The 17488-nt window shown below is 44.0% G+C and overlaps 1 protein-coding gene across 1 annotated transcript; it reads right to left on the bottom strand.

Moving 5' to 3' along the window:
* Positions 1-527: 527 nt before the first annotated feature.
* LOC135379364 (tigger transposable element-derived protein 4-like) lies at positions 528-2275 on the bottom strand. Its single transcript, XM_064612461.1, has 2 exons — positions 2182-2275; positions 528-1294 (listed from the first exon to the last, which is right to left on the bottom strand). The coding sequence occupies exons 1-2, from the start codon at positions 2273-2275 to the stop codon at positions 528-530; spliced, it is 861 nt and encodes a 286-aa protein (XP_064468531.1).
* Between the last annotated feature and the right edge of the window lie 15213 nt (positions 2276-17488).

Raw genomic sequence — 17488 nt, 5'->3', positions numbered from 1 at the left:
TGTACAATTTTGTGACTCGAGGTGTAAAAAAAAACAACAAAGAAACATGAGCTACACGACAGCTAGACTTTGCATTGTTGCCTTGGCTACTTCCGTTCATTCAGCGCCGCAGTGTGAAGGCGATGTAAGTCTTAATAGTTCATAGAGTAACATGCGCAAGCAATGCAGACCTCTAGTGACTATGGGAAAGAGGTTGGCGTGTGATCCAGACCCAGAGCATGGAGGAAGAAAACATAGGAGCGGCACCCTCTTTTCAACGGGGAGGAACGTGTCAGCCTGCGCATGGGACTCTACGATATGCCTATCTACCATGTGGCTGCTTTCTTCTCTTTTTTTTTCTTTTGAAATTGAAATGAAGAAAAAAAATTTTTTGAAAAAAAATTTTAAATTGAAATGAAGTCGTGTTCGGCGGAAGAAAGTATTTCCACTGACGATAAGGTCACATTAACTTGATGTGCGGTGCAATTGTCTAGCAACAATAAAACCTTCCTTTGTTCCTTTGACATGTCCCTGTCGAATTCTTCAAGTCACTCTTGAAACAATGCACGAGTCATCCAGGCCTTTTGATTGTGACTGTAGCGGACCAGAACAGATGCGGGGTTGGAAAAACCGCATGGCTTTTTCGATTTCCCTATCACAAAGGGTTTCCTCAGATCGCTACCGTCCATATTCGAACACAGGAAGACAGTAAGGCGCACCTTGCTATGTTTTCCCCCCGCGCAGTTTTCTCCCTTGAGAGCGTGCGTTGCTGAAGGAAGCAGTTGATAAAACAACCCCATCTCGTCACCGTTATAAATGTTGCATTCGGTGTACCTTTGAAAGATGTCTTCAAGATGCTCATCCAGCCATGCCTCCCTGCCTGCACGGTCCATTGACGCACTTTCGCCGACAATCCGTCGATACGTGATGCCATAGCGGTCCTTGAATCGTTGCAGCCATCCTCCGCAGGGCTTGAAATCTTCATCGAGGAGGTAAGCGAAGCGTTTTGCTTTTGCGGCCAGGACCGGCCTACTCATGGGTATTTTCCGACTCCGGGCGTCGAGAAACCATTTGTAGACTGCTTCCTTGATCTCATCGTACGCGCGATCCCGAATCCTTTTTCGCTTCGCACTCGCTCCGCTGCCTGCTGCTTCTTTCCGCAATTTCTCTTCATTCTTCAGGATTGTTGATATTGTTGACTGCAAAAGCCCGTGCTTCTGCACCAGGAACGTCACCTTCGTTCCTTGTCCATGATGGCGAGTTTCGCTTCCAAAGATACTGCCTTGCGCTTCCTCGGCACAGACGCCATGACAGTCTGTAGGGAATGTTGATGCTCACAGGCTGCCAAAGTGGATGACTGTCAAGCATGAAGAGATTCCCACAAAAGAAACTGGCCCAAGAATGCAAGCAGGAGAAATGCAAAACGGGAATTAGGGCAAAGGCGCGATTGGTCGCAACTGGGAGCGACCTTGACTTGTGAGTCATAAGGATCAACAGCCTTGTCAGTCACGGAAAGGCACGTGGAGTTCTCCTCCCCACAATGTGCTATCTTCGGCGCGCTCACGGAGGTGTGTAGCACGACGAAAAATGACGATGAGGCGCACGTGCGGCAGCGCGGCTGGCATCGCTGAAAAATGTACTGGGCGTGGAAGATTTCATCGTTATGCGCCGGCCCTAATTCCATAGAAGTAATGCAAACTTTGACGGTAAAAATGAAAACCATCATTGTGCAGGATATATCGTTATAGAGATTATCATTATGCGGGGGTTTGACTGTAGTATGGTCTGCAACGCGCGCTTCAAGCGCAGGCGGCAGCAAACGCTCACCGTTTACTTTTGCAAATAAAGTAGCATTGAACTTGTTCCTTTTCTTCCTGCCTCTTCTTTAATTCGATCTTCGGATAATTCGAACAAATTTCGCGTTCCCGTCAGGATCGAATTAACGGAAGTAGACTGTATTAAACTGACTGTGAGTGGGACATTCATGTCTGTTTGAGCAAGGAAGGGATGTAACGGAAGACGAAACCGAAAATAAAAATATGGCGGGGCAGACCAGGCCACCGGAGGACGCTACAGGAGGCGGTCTGAGCTTATGGTGGGTCCCGTGGGCCCGCTTTGGGCTCGGCCACAAGGGAATAAAAACAACTCTCCCTGATAGGGACGGCAGTTGCAGATAACCAGAAGGCAAAACCGGACACTGACTCGCATAGCCGACCGCGGACTGTTCGCCGCCCTGTTTTCCCCGTAGTCGCCTCCTGCAGCTCAACGGGCTCTGTCGGTTTGTTTGAGCCGTCATCCGCACATAGAGTGTCGTCCCTGGAAGCCCCATCCAAAATTTACCCGTTACATACTGTTAAAACACCACAAAATACAATGTGATGCTTAGCTACAACTGCATTTTGAATTTAATAAAGATATGTTGTCGTGTATCTCCATCAGCTTAGATGTGCAAGCACTTGCAGCCAAAAACTGCATAATTTCTGATTTCCTGACGTAGAATTCGGGATTTGTCACATTAGAAAAACCTAGCTATCAGGTATGTTGCACACTTGCCTTTTCATTAAGATGATACATGGGCATAGTCACTTCGACAGTCTTTGTAAGAAAACCCCAGCTTCTTGGTTTGTTCGAGACATCCTTTTATGGAGAACCAGCTGACATTGCCAGGAAGGGAAGGCAGGTCATTTTGGGATCACTGAACTTCGTGGTGATGCTTTCTCCATCCAGAATCCACTGCAGAAACCACAATGAACAGTACATAGTATATTAGAACTATTGCTGAATAACTTGTGCAGCAATTTGTATGCGATAAGTGGATTAAGTTGTCTTATCCCCTTTTTAGTATCTTCACTGCAATGACATCTAAATACCAGTGTGTAATGGCCAAATAAAATATAGGACCATATTGCAATTTATTGGCCCACTACAGGAGGGTACTAAACGCGACATGCATGTGTGCCAATGCGACGAACTGTCGGATCAGGCTCAGGCTCATTTTCTTTTTCACCTAATCAAGTGCAAGCTTCTGCATGAAAGCTTGTAATTTAAACTAGATGCCCCTAACTGTCTGAATTTCATTCTATCCAATACGATTCAGGCTGAGCTTCCCATGATGGGTCTACCATATCTCACATTAATTTCGATATGCTTCAAAGTGTTACTTATTCCACGCAAAAACACTGTTGGATCAAAAATAAGCAATCTTGTTTCAATTGTTTCGAAATGGCAGTGGCGTGCAAGCATAACCCTACTTGTTTCCAGGACCGGTTTACGTGCTGCAATATGCAGCATGAGCAGGAAATGTGGAATTTATTGCTCATTGCACAAAAGCATATCGCATTCCTAATTGCCTAGATAAAATGTGGCTGAAGTCTGTATTGCCATGCAGCTACAAGACCCGTGTATTAAGCACATTGCAGAGTGAAGGCTTGTGATGTATGTATGGCATGTCTATCGGCACAGTAGTGTAGTAGGCAAACAGTTTTTTATGTGGAGTTCAGGGATCTTTGTATAAGGAGGAGGATTCCACGCTTTTCCCCTTCTGCAACACTAGCAAATGTATTATTCCGGGAGCAGTCCTAGCCCCCACACTGCTCCTCCCGTGGCACCACAGCTCTGGCATAGACAATACAAATTCAATCTCACATAGCAAATATTAATGGGACATCCATATAACATCAAGAAAATTACATTCTCAAACATCAAAGTTTGGATATCGATGGAATGTCCATATGACACTTGCAGTGGTGGAACTGACAAATTGCTGTTTGTAGCAGCTCTTGTAGCAGGAAAAATGTAGTTTTGTAGCAGGTTTTGCTGCTTTTGGAGCAGAGCACACAGAGCTCTAATTCTGTTTCAAAGAGAAGAACATTGGTGGTTCTACTGGCGCCATCCCGGAGCGGTATATAGACGTCCTGACAGGACCTGGACTACCATCTCTACAAGCATATGCTATCGGATGATGCTAATCCAATGGTGGCAGCCATCACCTTCAGGGGTCTCGCGATGGGCACATTTTACGTTTTTCGAAACTTTCAGTTTTCGTTCTTTTACCAATGAAAAGGATGTGCCTTTCATCACTGCCTGAGGGACTGGAGACAACCTGAAGCAAAAGCTACGATGTTACCAGTGGATAAAGATCTTTACGAAGCGCTTCGTTTCTTCTCACTGCTTTGTCGGTATGTTCGTCGAACTGGGGCTTCTCGTCAAGGGCGCACAGGCAACTCATGTACTCTCCCACAGTTTGAATGAGCCTGACGGAACTGGGAGACCATTGGATAAACGTAAAGTGACGCTCTGGGAACAGTACAACAAGCTCACGCAGTGTGGTCATTGATTTCTGCGTCAGCGGGACACCTGTAGCAAAGAGGAGGTTGAAGGTCTTGTGCTCGTGGGTGGGGCGCGCAAGACCGGAGCCTCGTGCACACTGCCTGACAAAAAAAAATCGCTGCGCGTCTCTCAGGCAAAAATAAAAGATTATCTCACTTGGCGTCTAAAGTAGAGACATGACGCCACCTATTCAAAAATAATCAAGGAAATCGAAGATGGCATTTTTGAGAAAATTGAGATGCAACATTGGCAATTTTCGCATACCATGTGTGATTCTCAAGCTAATAACACAGAAACCACTGGACTGAGAAAAATTAACTCTATACAGCACGAAAGCTCTTTCAATGTCCTATCGAATGGCACTGAGCTCAATGTTCTCAGAGGTTCCGTCATGAAGCAAATTGGTAACAAAGTTTGCCCTTTTTGAACGTTTACGCCAAGTTTGGCATTTTTTAACAGAAAATCTGTGACTTTCAGAGTTCTGTGGGTGGCTCTTGACAGTGTCTATGGTGCAGCGTATAATCACAAAAAACTTCCAGTTCTTAGACATAAAATTAGCGGTGCTAGATCCCGTCAAAGTCGGTCCAGAAGAAAGCGTGCCCAAGCAGCCTCAGACTTTCCTCCTCTCCTACACGGAAACTACTACACGCACGAGCGTCGCATGTGGCGCGATTTGCATCGTTTGAGGTGTCCTCTAACATATATTTTTTCTGGGCGAATTAAAAAATACGACTTTCACACGTTGTTCGATTTAAAATGAAACTACCCGAGTGCGATTGCGAATTCGAATCCTTAGAACAAGGCACGAGCTGCTTCATTAAGCTCTCACGCAACTCAAGCCCCTATGGCGATCTCCAGCTGTAAGACACCAGTGCTCTTACCTCTGAGATTTGATAGAGACATCACGGTCAGTTGCGATTTAACGATGACATTGAACTCACGTTTGACGTGAGCAGCACGCTGCGGCTACACGTGAGACGCCGGAGCGTTGCCACGATAAAAGTAACATTACTACAATTTTCAGTTTCGGTTTCTATGTCCAGAGTTCGTTTTTGGAGCAGCGTTGGTGCAATTCTTCGAAAAACCGGCTACTTGTAGCAGCATGTAGCAAGATTCGGAAAATGGCGCAATTTCGCGCAGCAGTTCCACCACTGCACTTGTGATACCTGCGACCTTTCTGGGACATCTCCTGGATGTTGGTAGTTTACTGGGATGCTGGCCATCTAGGACATTATTGCCAAGATTGCGCTCCTTTAGCAGTACCATAAGCCTGGCCCTGGCAGCTCCACTGCACAAATGCCACCTCGTCCTACCCGGCATCACCACCAAAGTCTGACTTGTGAAGTGTTTTTTTTTTTATTCCTGCATGAATACCCTGCATGTGTGATGTTATATCAAAGAAGGGGATATGTCATGCTCCTCATTTTTGTTCAATTTCTGCTCAGTCACGAACTGAAAGCAATGATAAGAGGAGAGGCATGTAGTGTATAGACGCATACCTATGTGTTGCACATTTTGCAGTTGCATTATTCGAGAAAACCCAGCTGCAATTATTTTACCAAATGTTGACTTGAAGTTTTTTTGGTTTGGTGTTTTTCAACTTATCCCCTTCCTGCACACAGAGGTTAGACTGCTCATCATAGGGGCATTACTTTTCTTGTTGACTGGAACAATTAAATTTTGAGGAAATTTAGGAAAGCTACCATGTTTGAATACAAGGAACACATTATCAGTTGACTTATAGTTGACTACTTTGATGTCTGTAGAACTTAAAAAGCGAGGTCAAATATTACGCTATGCTAGCGGAAATCAAGGATTACAGACGTCTCGCAAAGCTGTGATATAGCACCAACACATCACATACGTTAAGTGCACTAAGTATAGTGAAAACCCTTATTTTGGGTGAGTGAAGCATAATTCCTTGAGTCTGAGGGGAAACTTCACACAAGACAACACAAACTGAACAAGTCATCCCGAACATGACGGGAATTGACGTTCTGAGGCTGGAACACATATAAAGGACAAATACATACAAAACCTCAAGTGCCTAAGAAATTAATGGTGAAAGAAGGAAGTCACTGAAAGGGTTAGCCAGCTGCAGGACTCGAACCCACATCCTCTGGATTGCCCGTCCAGGGCTCTTACCAATTGAGCTGAGCTAACACACTTCCCCAGCCAACTTCCAAGCATGCGTCACGCTGTCGTGTGAATGTGTGTGCGAGTGGAAAAATATGTAAGAGTGAAAGTGGAGTGAGTGTATGTGTTTGTCCCTTCAAATGATGCACCCTTGGAAGTCACTGGAGAGGCATGTTAGCTTAGCTCAATTGGTAAGAGCCCTGGAGCGGTAATCCAGAAGATGTGGGATCGTGTCCTACAGCTGGCTAACCTTTTCAGTGACTTCCTTCTTTCATCAAGTCATTCTGTTCTGTTTGCTGTTCGTTACGTATCAATGTGTTTGCCTATACTATATGTTGCCTTATCCATACGAGGTTCATTAACGTAAAAGAAGTGGCCCTTGTGCTTAACTGTGCTTAGCAAGGCTGTTCATCAAAGCTATACAAGGTCACATCATGCGGACTAAGGGACATTTTTTTCTTTCTGATGAGAGAATGTAAATGAAGCAACAAGGCTGATGATGATGATTCCAGTTTTACTGGCGCATCGACAACAAAGGTCATAATGCGCCAAAACGTTGACAGTAATATGATTACATAAAATTAAATACAACCAGTGAGATAAAATATGACGATGTCTGATACTGCCAATATAAAACTACAGAACGTTTAAAATTCCAATGTCTGTTAAAAACTGAAAAACCCTTTTAAAAGGGATTATTGCCTCATCACCAAGCAATAGGGCTGGGAGCAACAAGGCTATACAAATTCAATACACCTGGCGACATGCTGTGGCATGTGGCAACAGAAGCATCAAAGTGGAGAAGCTTGATGGCTTAACAAGGCCATTGGAGCTCTGGAAAAAAGGATTGACTTGAAGGACCTAGGTGAGCCAAAATATATCCTTGGCATAGAAATCAATCATGATAAAGTCTCTCGGAAGATAAGCTTGAGCCAAGAGAAATACATCTCAGAGATTCTCGACAAATTCGGCATGCGAGATTGTAAGCCTGTCAAAATGCCCATAGTGAAAGGACATTCCGTGACATCAGGACAAACGAGCAAAGATTGCCATGATACAAGTTACGACGGTGTTGATACCCAAGAGCAAAGTGATTCACACATGCCCTATCAGCAACTCATTAGAAGTCTAATGTACTTAGTACAAGCTACAAGACCAGATATAGCTTTTGCTGTAAGCTATCTGAGCCAATTTAATAATAGCTATATACTCACTTGCACTGGAAAATGGCCAAACGAGTGCTTCGCTATTTGAGTGGCACCAAAAGACCGGAATAACATACACAGCTTTCGGCTTACCAATTGTTGGTTACACAGACGCAGCTGTGACGAAGATGAGACAGGAAAATCCAGGAGCGCTTATGTGTATATGTTGTCAAAGGGCGCAGTTAGCTGGAAATCCTCAAACCAGCGGGTCATTACACTTTCTACATGTAAAGCGGAATATCTGGCACTCACCTAAGGCGAATGGATAAAAATTTTTTTGACCGAACTTGGATCTGAGAAGTTCTGTGTCAGAAAACTTCAAATATACCGCGACAACCAATCGGCGATCAAGCGGATTGAGAATCCTGTCTTTCACCAACGCTCCAAGCATATCCGCCTCAAATATCTCTGTCAGAAATGAACTGGAGCACAGAGAGTTCAAGGTATCTTTCGTCCCAACTGGAGAAATGACAGCTGACGCTCTAACCAAACCAGTATCGAGCGATAAGAACATTTCTTGTGCTAGGGACTGCGGGCCTGACGAACATGATATGGAATTTCTACATATCAGCCGGTTTGAGGGGGAGTGTGTTACTGCCATAAGTTCACCCCGGCTGATAATCACGTTATACTCATCACCTTCATCATCCTATTGGTTTCTGGTTTCAGTTTATTAAATAAAAAGCTGGCTGCAGCAACACTCGCGCTGCTTCTCGTTCCTTCGCTTAGCACGCAGCCAGCGAAGCGCACGGCCGAGTCTTCTCTTACGTTCTTACACCTGTCACTACTGTGGCCGTTTACGTTACCCACAATGTGGCGCTGTGGGTGATGTGAGTAGTGTCTACTCATTCCATAGCAGTCAAGGACTAGGGCAGATGCTCCAAGCCGTGTGCAAACCCTACATAAGGATGTACCCAGCACCACACATGTAGTAGCCAAGAAGCATGTGGAAGGAGAAACAAGGAGGAGAGGTGATTCGCGCATGGTTAAAAACCAGCGTACCTGGTGAACGGCTTTCTCAGCAGGAAGGGCCATTTTCAGAAAATTTTTTAGGGGACGTCCAGAATTTCAGTGTTTACAGTTGCCTGTAAGCAACGACCATCTCCATCATCATCTTTCACTATCTACAAATGGCACTGGGGCAGCCAGTGCTCTTGAGGATCTGGAGCATATTCTTCTTCATTGCCCTCACTACCAACCTTCCCGAACCACACTCTCCGAGTCTCTTCGTCAGCTCGACTCTCGCCCTTTCTCCCTATCGAAATTGCTTGGTCCCTGGCCCAATCCAGCCCAGCAACGCTCTGTGCTCAAAGCTCTTCTGATATTTCTGGACACCATCGGACTTCGATCGCTATTGTGAAGGGGCTCGTTATTTTATTCCCCCCATCCCAACCAGCAATGGGGTAGAGTATTGCCTGCGGCGATGAAACTCCCCGCTCTCCAATGTCGAAAATAAAGTTGTTGTTTGGGGCAGCCACCCAGCCTGCTGCCCGACATTAGCCCCATCTCATCATCACCTCTTTATGTGTGTGTAGGCAACGCAGGCTTCTTTACATAAAATACATGACGTTGCGATTCCTCCGGAGGATACAAATCAAATAACGGAACCAGAACACTGACGCAACTGCTCTTTCCAAAAACTCAGAAAAATATTTCGCTATTTAGAACCAGCACGTTTCACAGAGGAAATAATTCCAAACACTGCAATATAGTAAAAATACAATGTAAGTAAATACAGTGGTCGTCCGCTGATTTCCTAAAACGAGGTTACCCTATATCCTTAGTTGAAGACGCTCGTATAAAGGCATCTGAGAAACATAGGGTACCTCTACTGAACCCAGCCCCCAAGGCCGGTAAATCCTCTCCAATTTTCGCAGCATGCTTTTCCACTGCATTAAGAAATTGTAGGTCAATCTTCAGCCGACATCTCAACATTCTCCATGCGGACAATAAGCTAAAGGAATCATTTCCTGAAGCTCTGACCGTAGCTTTCCGCCACCAAAGAAACATACGTAATTTGCTCGTCTTCTCGAAAATACACAAGCAACCCCCGGGTTGCTGTCCTTGTGGACAGACACGTTGCCAACTTTGTAAATTTATTACACCCTGTACCTCAATTATTAGTAACGCTAGCGCATTTTCATTTAACATTAGACATCTAGTAAATTGTTTGACTTTCAATATTTGCTATGTGATCTAATGTGAGCTGTATGGAATGCAGTACATCGGAGGATCATCCAATTCCATGTGAGAGAGATTCTATGGACACAAAAGCGACATTGTTCGCAACAGACCTACTCCAGTTTCTATACACTTCAATCAACCTGAACATAACTTTCTTGAACATTTAAAAATGATTATCCTAGAACCTGGATTTGCCTATGACTGCACACAAAAAAATAGAGTCATTCTTAATTTCGAAATTTAACTGTCTTTCTCCCAATGGTATTAACGTTTATTTAGGTCTGTGTGAACTGTGTGAACCTTGCCTTCATGTGGTTTGCAACATTGGTTCTCTTTGTTGCTTTGTACCTATATGGAGGTTGACCTCCCTTTTACTTATCTTGGTCCTTTGTGGAACCCATTAGCTTTGTAACCCCCTTGGCTTCCTTTTCTTCCTTGCCTTTTTGTCTGTTTCAATTATATATGTGCAGTCGTATATATGTGCATCGACTGTGTGTATACCCTTGTAAACCTGATGATGTGTGGACTCCCCACGAAAGCTCGTTTTCCAATTAAAGGTTTTCACATTAAATTTTGATGCTTCATCCCTTGTAATTTCTGTCATCCCCAACCGTCTCCAGTTGGACTGTGGACTTTTTACAATTTTTTTTGTTGTGTACCGCTCTAAAGTAAAAAACAACAAATGTCACCAAATTTGTCATTGTTACATACCGTAATTTCCCACGTATAAGCCGCAATGCAGATAAGCCGCAGGACGCGTTTTTAGGAACGTTTTGAAAATTTTCTGGCAGATAAGATGGGCTGTATGAGACGACTGATTTCTGCGACAAAGGAGACCATAGAGATTGCCATAAACCATGTGGTCCATACTCTCGGGTCAGCATAGTGTATAACAAAGGAGGTCAGTTCTAGAGTTTCTACCAAGATCAGATTGTGCCCTTGTTGGGAGTTTTTCGTGGCTTGATGAGTCAGTCGTCTTTGAGAAGACGTGAATCACAGTCACCACTTTCGTTAAAGCTGCTTGGGGGAATGCACTAATATACCAGGGAATACAGGGGAACACCGGCCTTGGTGGCTCAGTTGGTAGCGTGTATGCCTTCTGATCCCGAGATCGCGGGTTCGGACCCGGCCGAGGATGCCAGCAACTTGGTGGCAGGGTTCAAGTTGCTTTGACAATCTGTCTTCCACGAGGGACATTAAATACAGGGTGCCGTGTGGTGAGCTTTCATCGCACGTTAAAGAACCCTCAGGTGGGCAAAAGAAATCCACAGACAGGCCACTGGGGAGTCGCACATGACCTGTGTTGTCTCGCGACGTAAACCCCCAATTATTATTGTAATATTGGTACCAGTGATGGCCAGTAGCTAACTACATGTAGTTAAACTACCTGATTGTAGTTAAAAAGTAGTTATCAACTACTTGCAGAAATGTAACGGCAACTACTAGTTAAACTACTATTTCGAGGAGTTAACTACAGTAGTAGGTTACTGCACGCACCAACTACTTCCGATTTTGCTGCAAGCTTTACGGCACGATTGCGCTTCCGATATTTACCTTGAGCTACTTGTTTGATGAGAACGGATGTGCAGAGCAATTGTGCCATGCATGTGTACTAAAGCTTCACTTTTATCACTGCTTGTGATTCATACTTAGGTGTCCAAGAACACTACAAGGGATTGGTGTTGATGGACAACGTTAAGTAGTTATTGATGTAGTTAAAATACATTGCAGTGGTTAAAGTAGTTTTAACTACTCCCGTGAAAAGTAGTTGAACTACTAGTTAAACTACTCCATCGCAAAGTAGTTCGTAGTTATAGTTAAACTACTGTAGAGGTAGTTAGTGTCCATCACTGATAGGTACTAGCCTGCCAATGAGCTACGATGTAGAAAGATGAAATCTTGCAGTATTAACATTCACCTTGATTTTCCTATTTCTCCCGTAATGTTACCCCAATATTGTTTCACTCATGAAAAATATTCCAGTAGGCAAAGCCAATAGTGATATGGTGACACACAAAAACTACAATACATGGCAGCGTAATAGAACAGGAAGAGCTAGTAGTGATGAAAGGAACTTCATGCCACAGAACAAAATGTAAATACTAACAATTAACCAAAATGACATGCTCTTCCGTGTTCATATGCACACCACGCTATTCGAAGGAGTCGAGATCCTAAAAGTCGGCCAGGAAGGATGGATGCAATATGCGGGGTATTATAGAATGATCTTCCTCACCTTATCATGGAATGACAAATAGAAGAGTACCCAGTTCAAAAGACCTATATGCTGGCAGCAGAATATGAATTCTCGCGTCGTATGGCGTGTACAGCACACACAGACACTCGAGGTAGCCCACACACCAGGGCTTGGCTGTCAAACCTGAAGGACTGGAACTTGCTTTGTTGTACGTACAGCATAGTGGGATGTGTGACGAGACAGCTTGACGGAACAGGTATGGCGTAAAGCAGGCATATGAGGCACATTCCAACCAGTAGCAAAACGCTGATACCTGGAAAATAACAGTATCGGTTTGGACTATGCATGGAGAACCACGGAATGCAACTTGTTTGTCGCTGGCCATTTGGTGAGAAATTCTGAAGCATAGTGATGTCAGACAAGTGCGGTGTGTTAACCACAACGAGGCTTCCCTGTCCCAACGAGGCTTCCAAAACTAATACGACGCGAACCAAAAGAATGTCGCAATAGGCGTTACCTCAGAAGAAACGGAAGGAAGCACTTCTCAACGTACGGTTGCGTGTGAATTATCGTCCTAACTTGGTTTTGCTGCACCAGCGAAAATACAACATGGAATGACTTTGCATTTACGGAAGCAATTACACAAGTGTCTAAGCCCTCAAGTTACAATTTTACGTTTCACGTGGAACAAGCGCGGCGTTAGTACACAAAGTGCTCACAAAATCCAATAAACACTCCTTTACCGCAACACTGAATGACAATGAAAAAATGGCTAAGTAGCAAGCGAGCTGGTGAAGATTATGCATAATGTAAAACCCCGAGACTAGAGACAAAACCAACAAAACCACGAAGGGACAGACAACTTTCCCGCACATACGCAATTATCCAAGTGAAAGAGCGTGGCTAGGATTGGCTAGGAAGCGCACAGCGCAGCCCGGTGCCGCCGCCAGTGAATTTGTGCCCGCCGCTGACTTCGCCTTCGGGAGAGGAAAATGAAGGGTGCGTCCGAATCACTGATCTCTATGTATCTATGTATAAAGGCTGGATCGCGCATGGGAGAGGGGCTCGTGTGGGAGAGGCGTGCATTCGGGCCGCCATGTTGGGAGGCCCTAAAACGCAGTGTGCGCCCATAGAAAACAATGGGAGGCAACGGAGATTGTGACTATTTATTGCGCTGCAGGCGTTGATCGTTGTTTGTCATCACACAATTTTGTAAGGTGCCAGTATACTGATGTATCCTAACAGTGTTTCACAGATGTCCTGTCGTTCGATTCTTAATTACGTTATGTTTTGCATTCCGAAACTAGACCGTCACGGCAGTGCAGCGCTGGGGATTGTACTACAGTACGTTTCCCAGCCAATATTTCAATAAGAAACGATGTGAGGTTAACAACAACCATGTATGTAATATCCCGTGCTGCGTTCTGGACAAAAATTGTTCCATAAAGGACGGTCCGGGAAAGGATATACTCGCATGGCAGAAAGAGATCAGCAATTTCTTAGGCAATTTGAGGCTTTGTGTGTGTCTGTCCCCTCTATGTTGTTCCAGCCTCAGAACATCAGTTTATCTCTTGTTAGAAAGAGATCGTTCTGTAGAATCACAGCCGTTGTTTTAGCCGTGTATCGGTTTCGTATGATTTATATCAAGCACCGCTGCAGAAAGGGACTTTTAGTGAACGACTGCGGTGCTTTGCCTCGCAAATATGGACACACCGAAGCAGCCCAAATACGTTGTGAGCGTGATCTAATTGCTTCACGCAATTAGAATTGCGCCAAACTGAACGGTTGCGCCAAACTGAATGTCCGTCTCCAGGACTCACATTCCTTTGTTGAATACAACTGCAGCGTGAGAAAAGCTGTTTGGGGACGGGGTCCTGGTATCCAGTACTGACTTTGTCATGCTTGTTATGTGGAGCATGTTCCAAACAATGCAGCTCCACGTATGGTCTTCAAATTGCAACAGGACTATTTGGAGGTTGAAACAGTTGTGATTTTGTCATTTTGGCCCTCGTGTACCCAGTCTGTGAAACGCAAACAAAAAAGTCTAACACGATATGCTTTTGTAATGAAGATCACTGATGATGAGTAAAGAGAATATACGAGTTCAAGTTTATTCAATACTTTATATCATTCATTATATTATTGAACATTTTATGTCAAGTTTATACAACATCAAGTTTATTCAAGTTCAAGATTTATGTCTTGCACTTATGCGTTTCAGGATACAATGAACGTGCAGGGAGGTCGCAAAAGGCTACATTTATTGTTTTGTGACCTTGCCACATGGCAATATATATTTTAGGAATGACAATGGTCAGGTATGCTCTCTAAATTTGTTGCACTCAATTTTAGGTTGGAATGAGCAATGAATAGCAACTTCCCCACTGATATTTTCTCATATATGCTAAATTTTAAATTGAATGTGATCGAATATGTGATAATATAATAAGAATATATAAGAATATAATATGTGATAAATGAATGTGATCAACAGTAGATGTAAACAACATGAGTAGCCAGAGAAGTGCATTCTTAATAAATAATTGTCTTCTTATAGCGTATATGTGCATACCTATTAAGAGGACATACCACCCCCTGTTTTCTATGTGAACTTTGCATAGGTTTTGTGGCTGAACTACGAGACAGATCGGAATGCGGAAACTTTCATTGGAAAGGTGCCGTCAAGATCTCTTAACTCTGGGAACTTAAATATCGCTCTAGCGTTGTAATTTTTTTTACGGACACCTGAAGGTGGGAACCGCTCTGTTTTCTATGTGAACTTTGCGTAGGTTTTGTGGCTGAACTACGAGACAGGTCGGAATGCGGAAACTTTCATCGGAAAGGTGACGTCAAGACCTCTTAACTCTGGGAACTGAAATATCGCTCTAGCGTTGTAATTTTTTTTAAAAAAAGAAAAACAAACGAATTTTGTCGCTACAGCTTCAAAAAATCCAAATAAATAAATGAAAGCAAATAAAAACAATCCGCTTCTGAGGTTAACCGGGGACATGTTTCAGGATTCAAATCACAAGTTTTTTGTGTGTTTTTAGCATTCTGTTTTTTCGAAAAAGAATTAAAAGTGAGTACAGGCATGCATCCAAGGCGTTTACCACTGATTCCGGAAAATGGCGCCGTCCGCTCGCAGCGCCCAGAGCCGTATATTAAAAGGGAGTCTGGCCATTAATGGGTCATGCCTATACCTGAAGCTCCACCCATTTTTTCAGCTTTCCGACCAATGAAGTCTTGAAATATGGGGCGCTATCAATCAGCCTATCCTCACTATTTGCCCCCCTCCCTATCCAACATGGGCAGCGCCATTTTGGGTGGCAAGTGGATTGGATGGGATTGAAATGGATACCTCACGCAATATGCAAAACTAGTGGATTTTTTGTGCAAATTTGATGTGCGCCACCAAGGGAGCGTAAGGCACATCGGGAACTGTCTTCTGCTTCCGTCATTGTACCACTGCCGGCAGAACCACCTGCTGGGACAGATTCTGTCGTCGGTATGTTTTTTAAACAAATCTACATGAATAGTTTGAATATAAAAGGCAAGAGTGTTTATATCCATGAAATCCAGCAATTAAATATAAGATTATAGAGCACAGCGCCGTTTTTGTTATGGTTTCGTTGTGATCGCCGCGATCGCCGTGTTCACTAGGCCTAACACGTCGACAAAACGTATTATTTTCAGTTAGATATCAGTGGATGAGCATAAGATGAAACTGATTTCCGAGAAACTTATATTAGGATGTACATTTGCAGCGTAAAATCAGGTTAATGTGTGAAAATTTTTTGTAACGAAAACCCCGCTTCACAGGGTTTGTTTTCGTCGCCATTTTGGGTGGCAGTATGGTGTCATGGCGACCCCCTTGGTAAAAAGCAAACCAATCAGAGGAGCGAAACTGTGATTGACAGGCCGAGCCTCTTTTTGTGACTCCTCCCAATGGCCGGACTCCCTTTTAATATACGGCTCTGGCAGCGCCCGAACGGACTCCGCCTGTAAACCTCCGCGTATTGCGCAGCAGTTGATCGGCGTCCGTGGTTTCGGTTCGTCCTGAAGTGACCAATTCGTGGCTAAGTTACGCGTTTTTTTCACTTTCTTGTCCTGTTCATTTGCTCTCTGTCCTTGTGCGTTTTCTGCGTGTTCATAGTATTTACCCAGACAACACAGATGCGTACCAGGGACGTCCCAGGTATGCCTCCATGCGGATGTTGCAGACATCCCAGAGATGACCGCAGTTGGTTCCATAGACGTCACTGGGAGGTCTGAATGAAACTCCAAAGTACGTAACAGTGACGGTCCCACAGACGTCCCTCGAGATCTCTAAAGGATTTCCGAGGGACTTCTCCGGTACCTCAAGCCCACGCTGGTAGGAGGCTTCACAGCATAGCATATTTGCTCTGCAGAGGTGCTAGCCTCATCTGCTGATTGTTCTCTAGGGTCGGCGGTCATCGGTATCCGGTGCGCGTATTTGCGAACTCCACACTGTTAGTGTGTACGCTATAAGGAAACCACATTCGCTTTTATAAAGGGAAAAACTGTCAGTTTATTGGTTTCAAATATATTTCAGCTTCAAAGGAACAACATATCACACTGCACAGTTCCTATAGCAATCCAAAATCCTACAAATCACATTTACTTGGAACATTGCACAGACGAAAATGACATGTGCAACACCGTAAGCATGACATCACATCTGCATAAAGAGAACAGTTTGGCTTGTCTCAGCGAGTGATTCGTTCCCCAGTCAGCCTCATTACGGCACAGTGAATCACTAGACAGAGACGGGACACCGGTTATATTAAAAGGCAAGTCGAATTGAATTCAGAAGTTGAAGCCAAAAAGGTAAGGTGTGGCACTGGTATGCCCAAATAAGAGCACTTGTAGCAAACTATGCATATATCGACATACAGATACAAGCAAATTAATATAGTGCCGTTTCTGAGATTGCCACAAAGATCCATAGAGAATTTTTGTACGCACAAGTCCTGTCAGCTTCCACACTAAAAAAAGATAGGAACGATAGCTTGCATATCCACAGCACATTTTCGCTTGAAATGTTAAGTTTTATCTAAAACTTTTGTCACAAATTACAAGCAATTTAATAATTTTCTCATGCTGAGAAATTAAATTTTCAAAATTACAGTTCAGAATTTGCCGTGTTAGCATCAGATTTTTACACCATGAGCTGCTGTCTGATATAGCGTGTCCCTATCAAAATACACAGCTTACTACAAAGGCAATTTTAAGAGATTTTTCTAACGCGCAAGGCAACATATGCTTGTCTCATATGCGAGCGGTGCAGTTTTCAACTAACTAACCGAAACAAAGCTATGTATCTGAGTACACACAGTTTAAATGTCCTCTTTGTTGCTTCCATCTGCTGCTCCTGATTTGTGACGTTCCTGAGTTCGCGGTGCGTGGTACAGTCACGACATAGTTGTCTAGATGAAAG

This window comes from Ornithodoros turicata, chromosome 1, assembly GCF_037126465.1.
Source record: "Ornithodoros turicata isolate Travis chromosome 1, ASM3712646v1, whole genome shotgun sequence".
In the NCBI taxonomy this organism is placed as follows: domain Eukaryota; kingdom Metazoa; phylum Arthropoda; class Arachnida; order Ixodida; family Argasidae; genus Ornithodoros; species Ornithodoros turicata.
The sequence above is the reverse complement of the archived record's forward strand: the minus strand, read 5'-3'. Positions and strand labels throughout refer to the sequence as shown.

What these genes read in the sequence shown, in the direction of transcription:
- LOC135379364 (XM_064612461.1), bottom strand. Translation starts at nt 2,275, where the DNA reads ATGACGGCTCAAACAAACCGACAGAGCCCGTTGAGCTGCAGGAGGCGA. An exon ending in GTCCGCGGTCGGCTATGCGA is followed by an intron (nt 1,295 to 2,181) that starts GTCAGTGTCCGG and finishes CATTCCCTACAG; the next exon opens with ACTGTCATGGCGTCTGTGCC.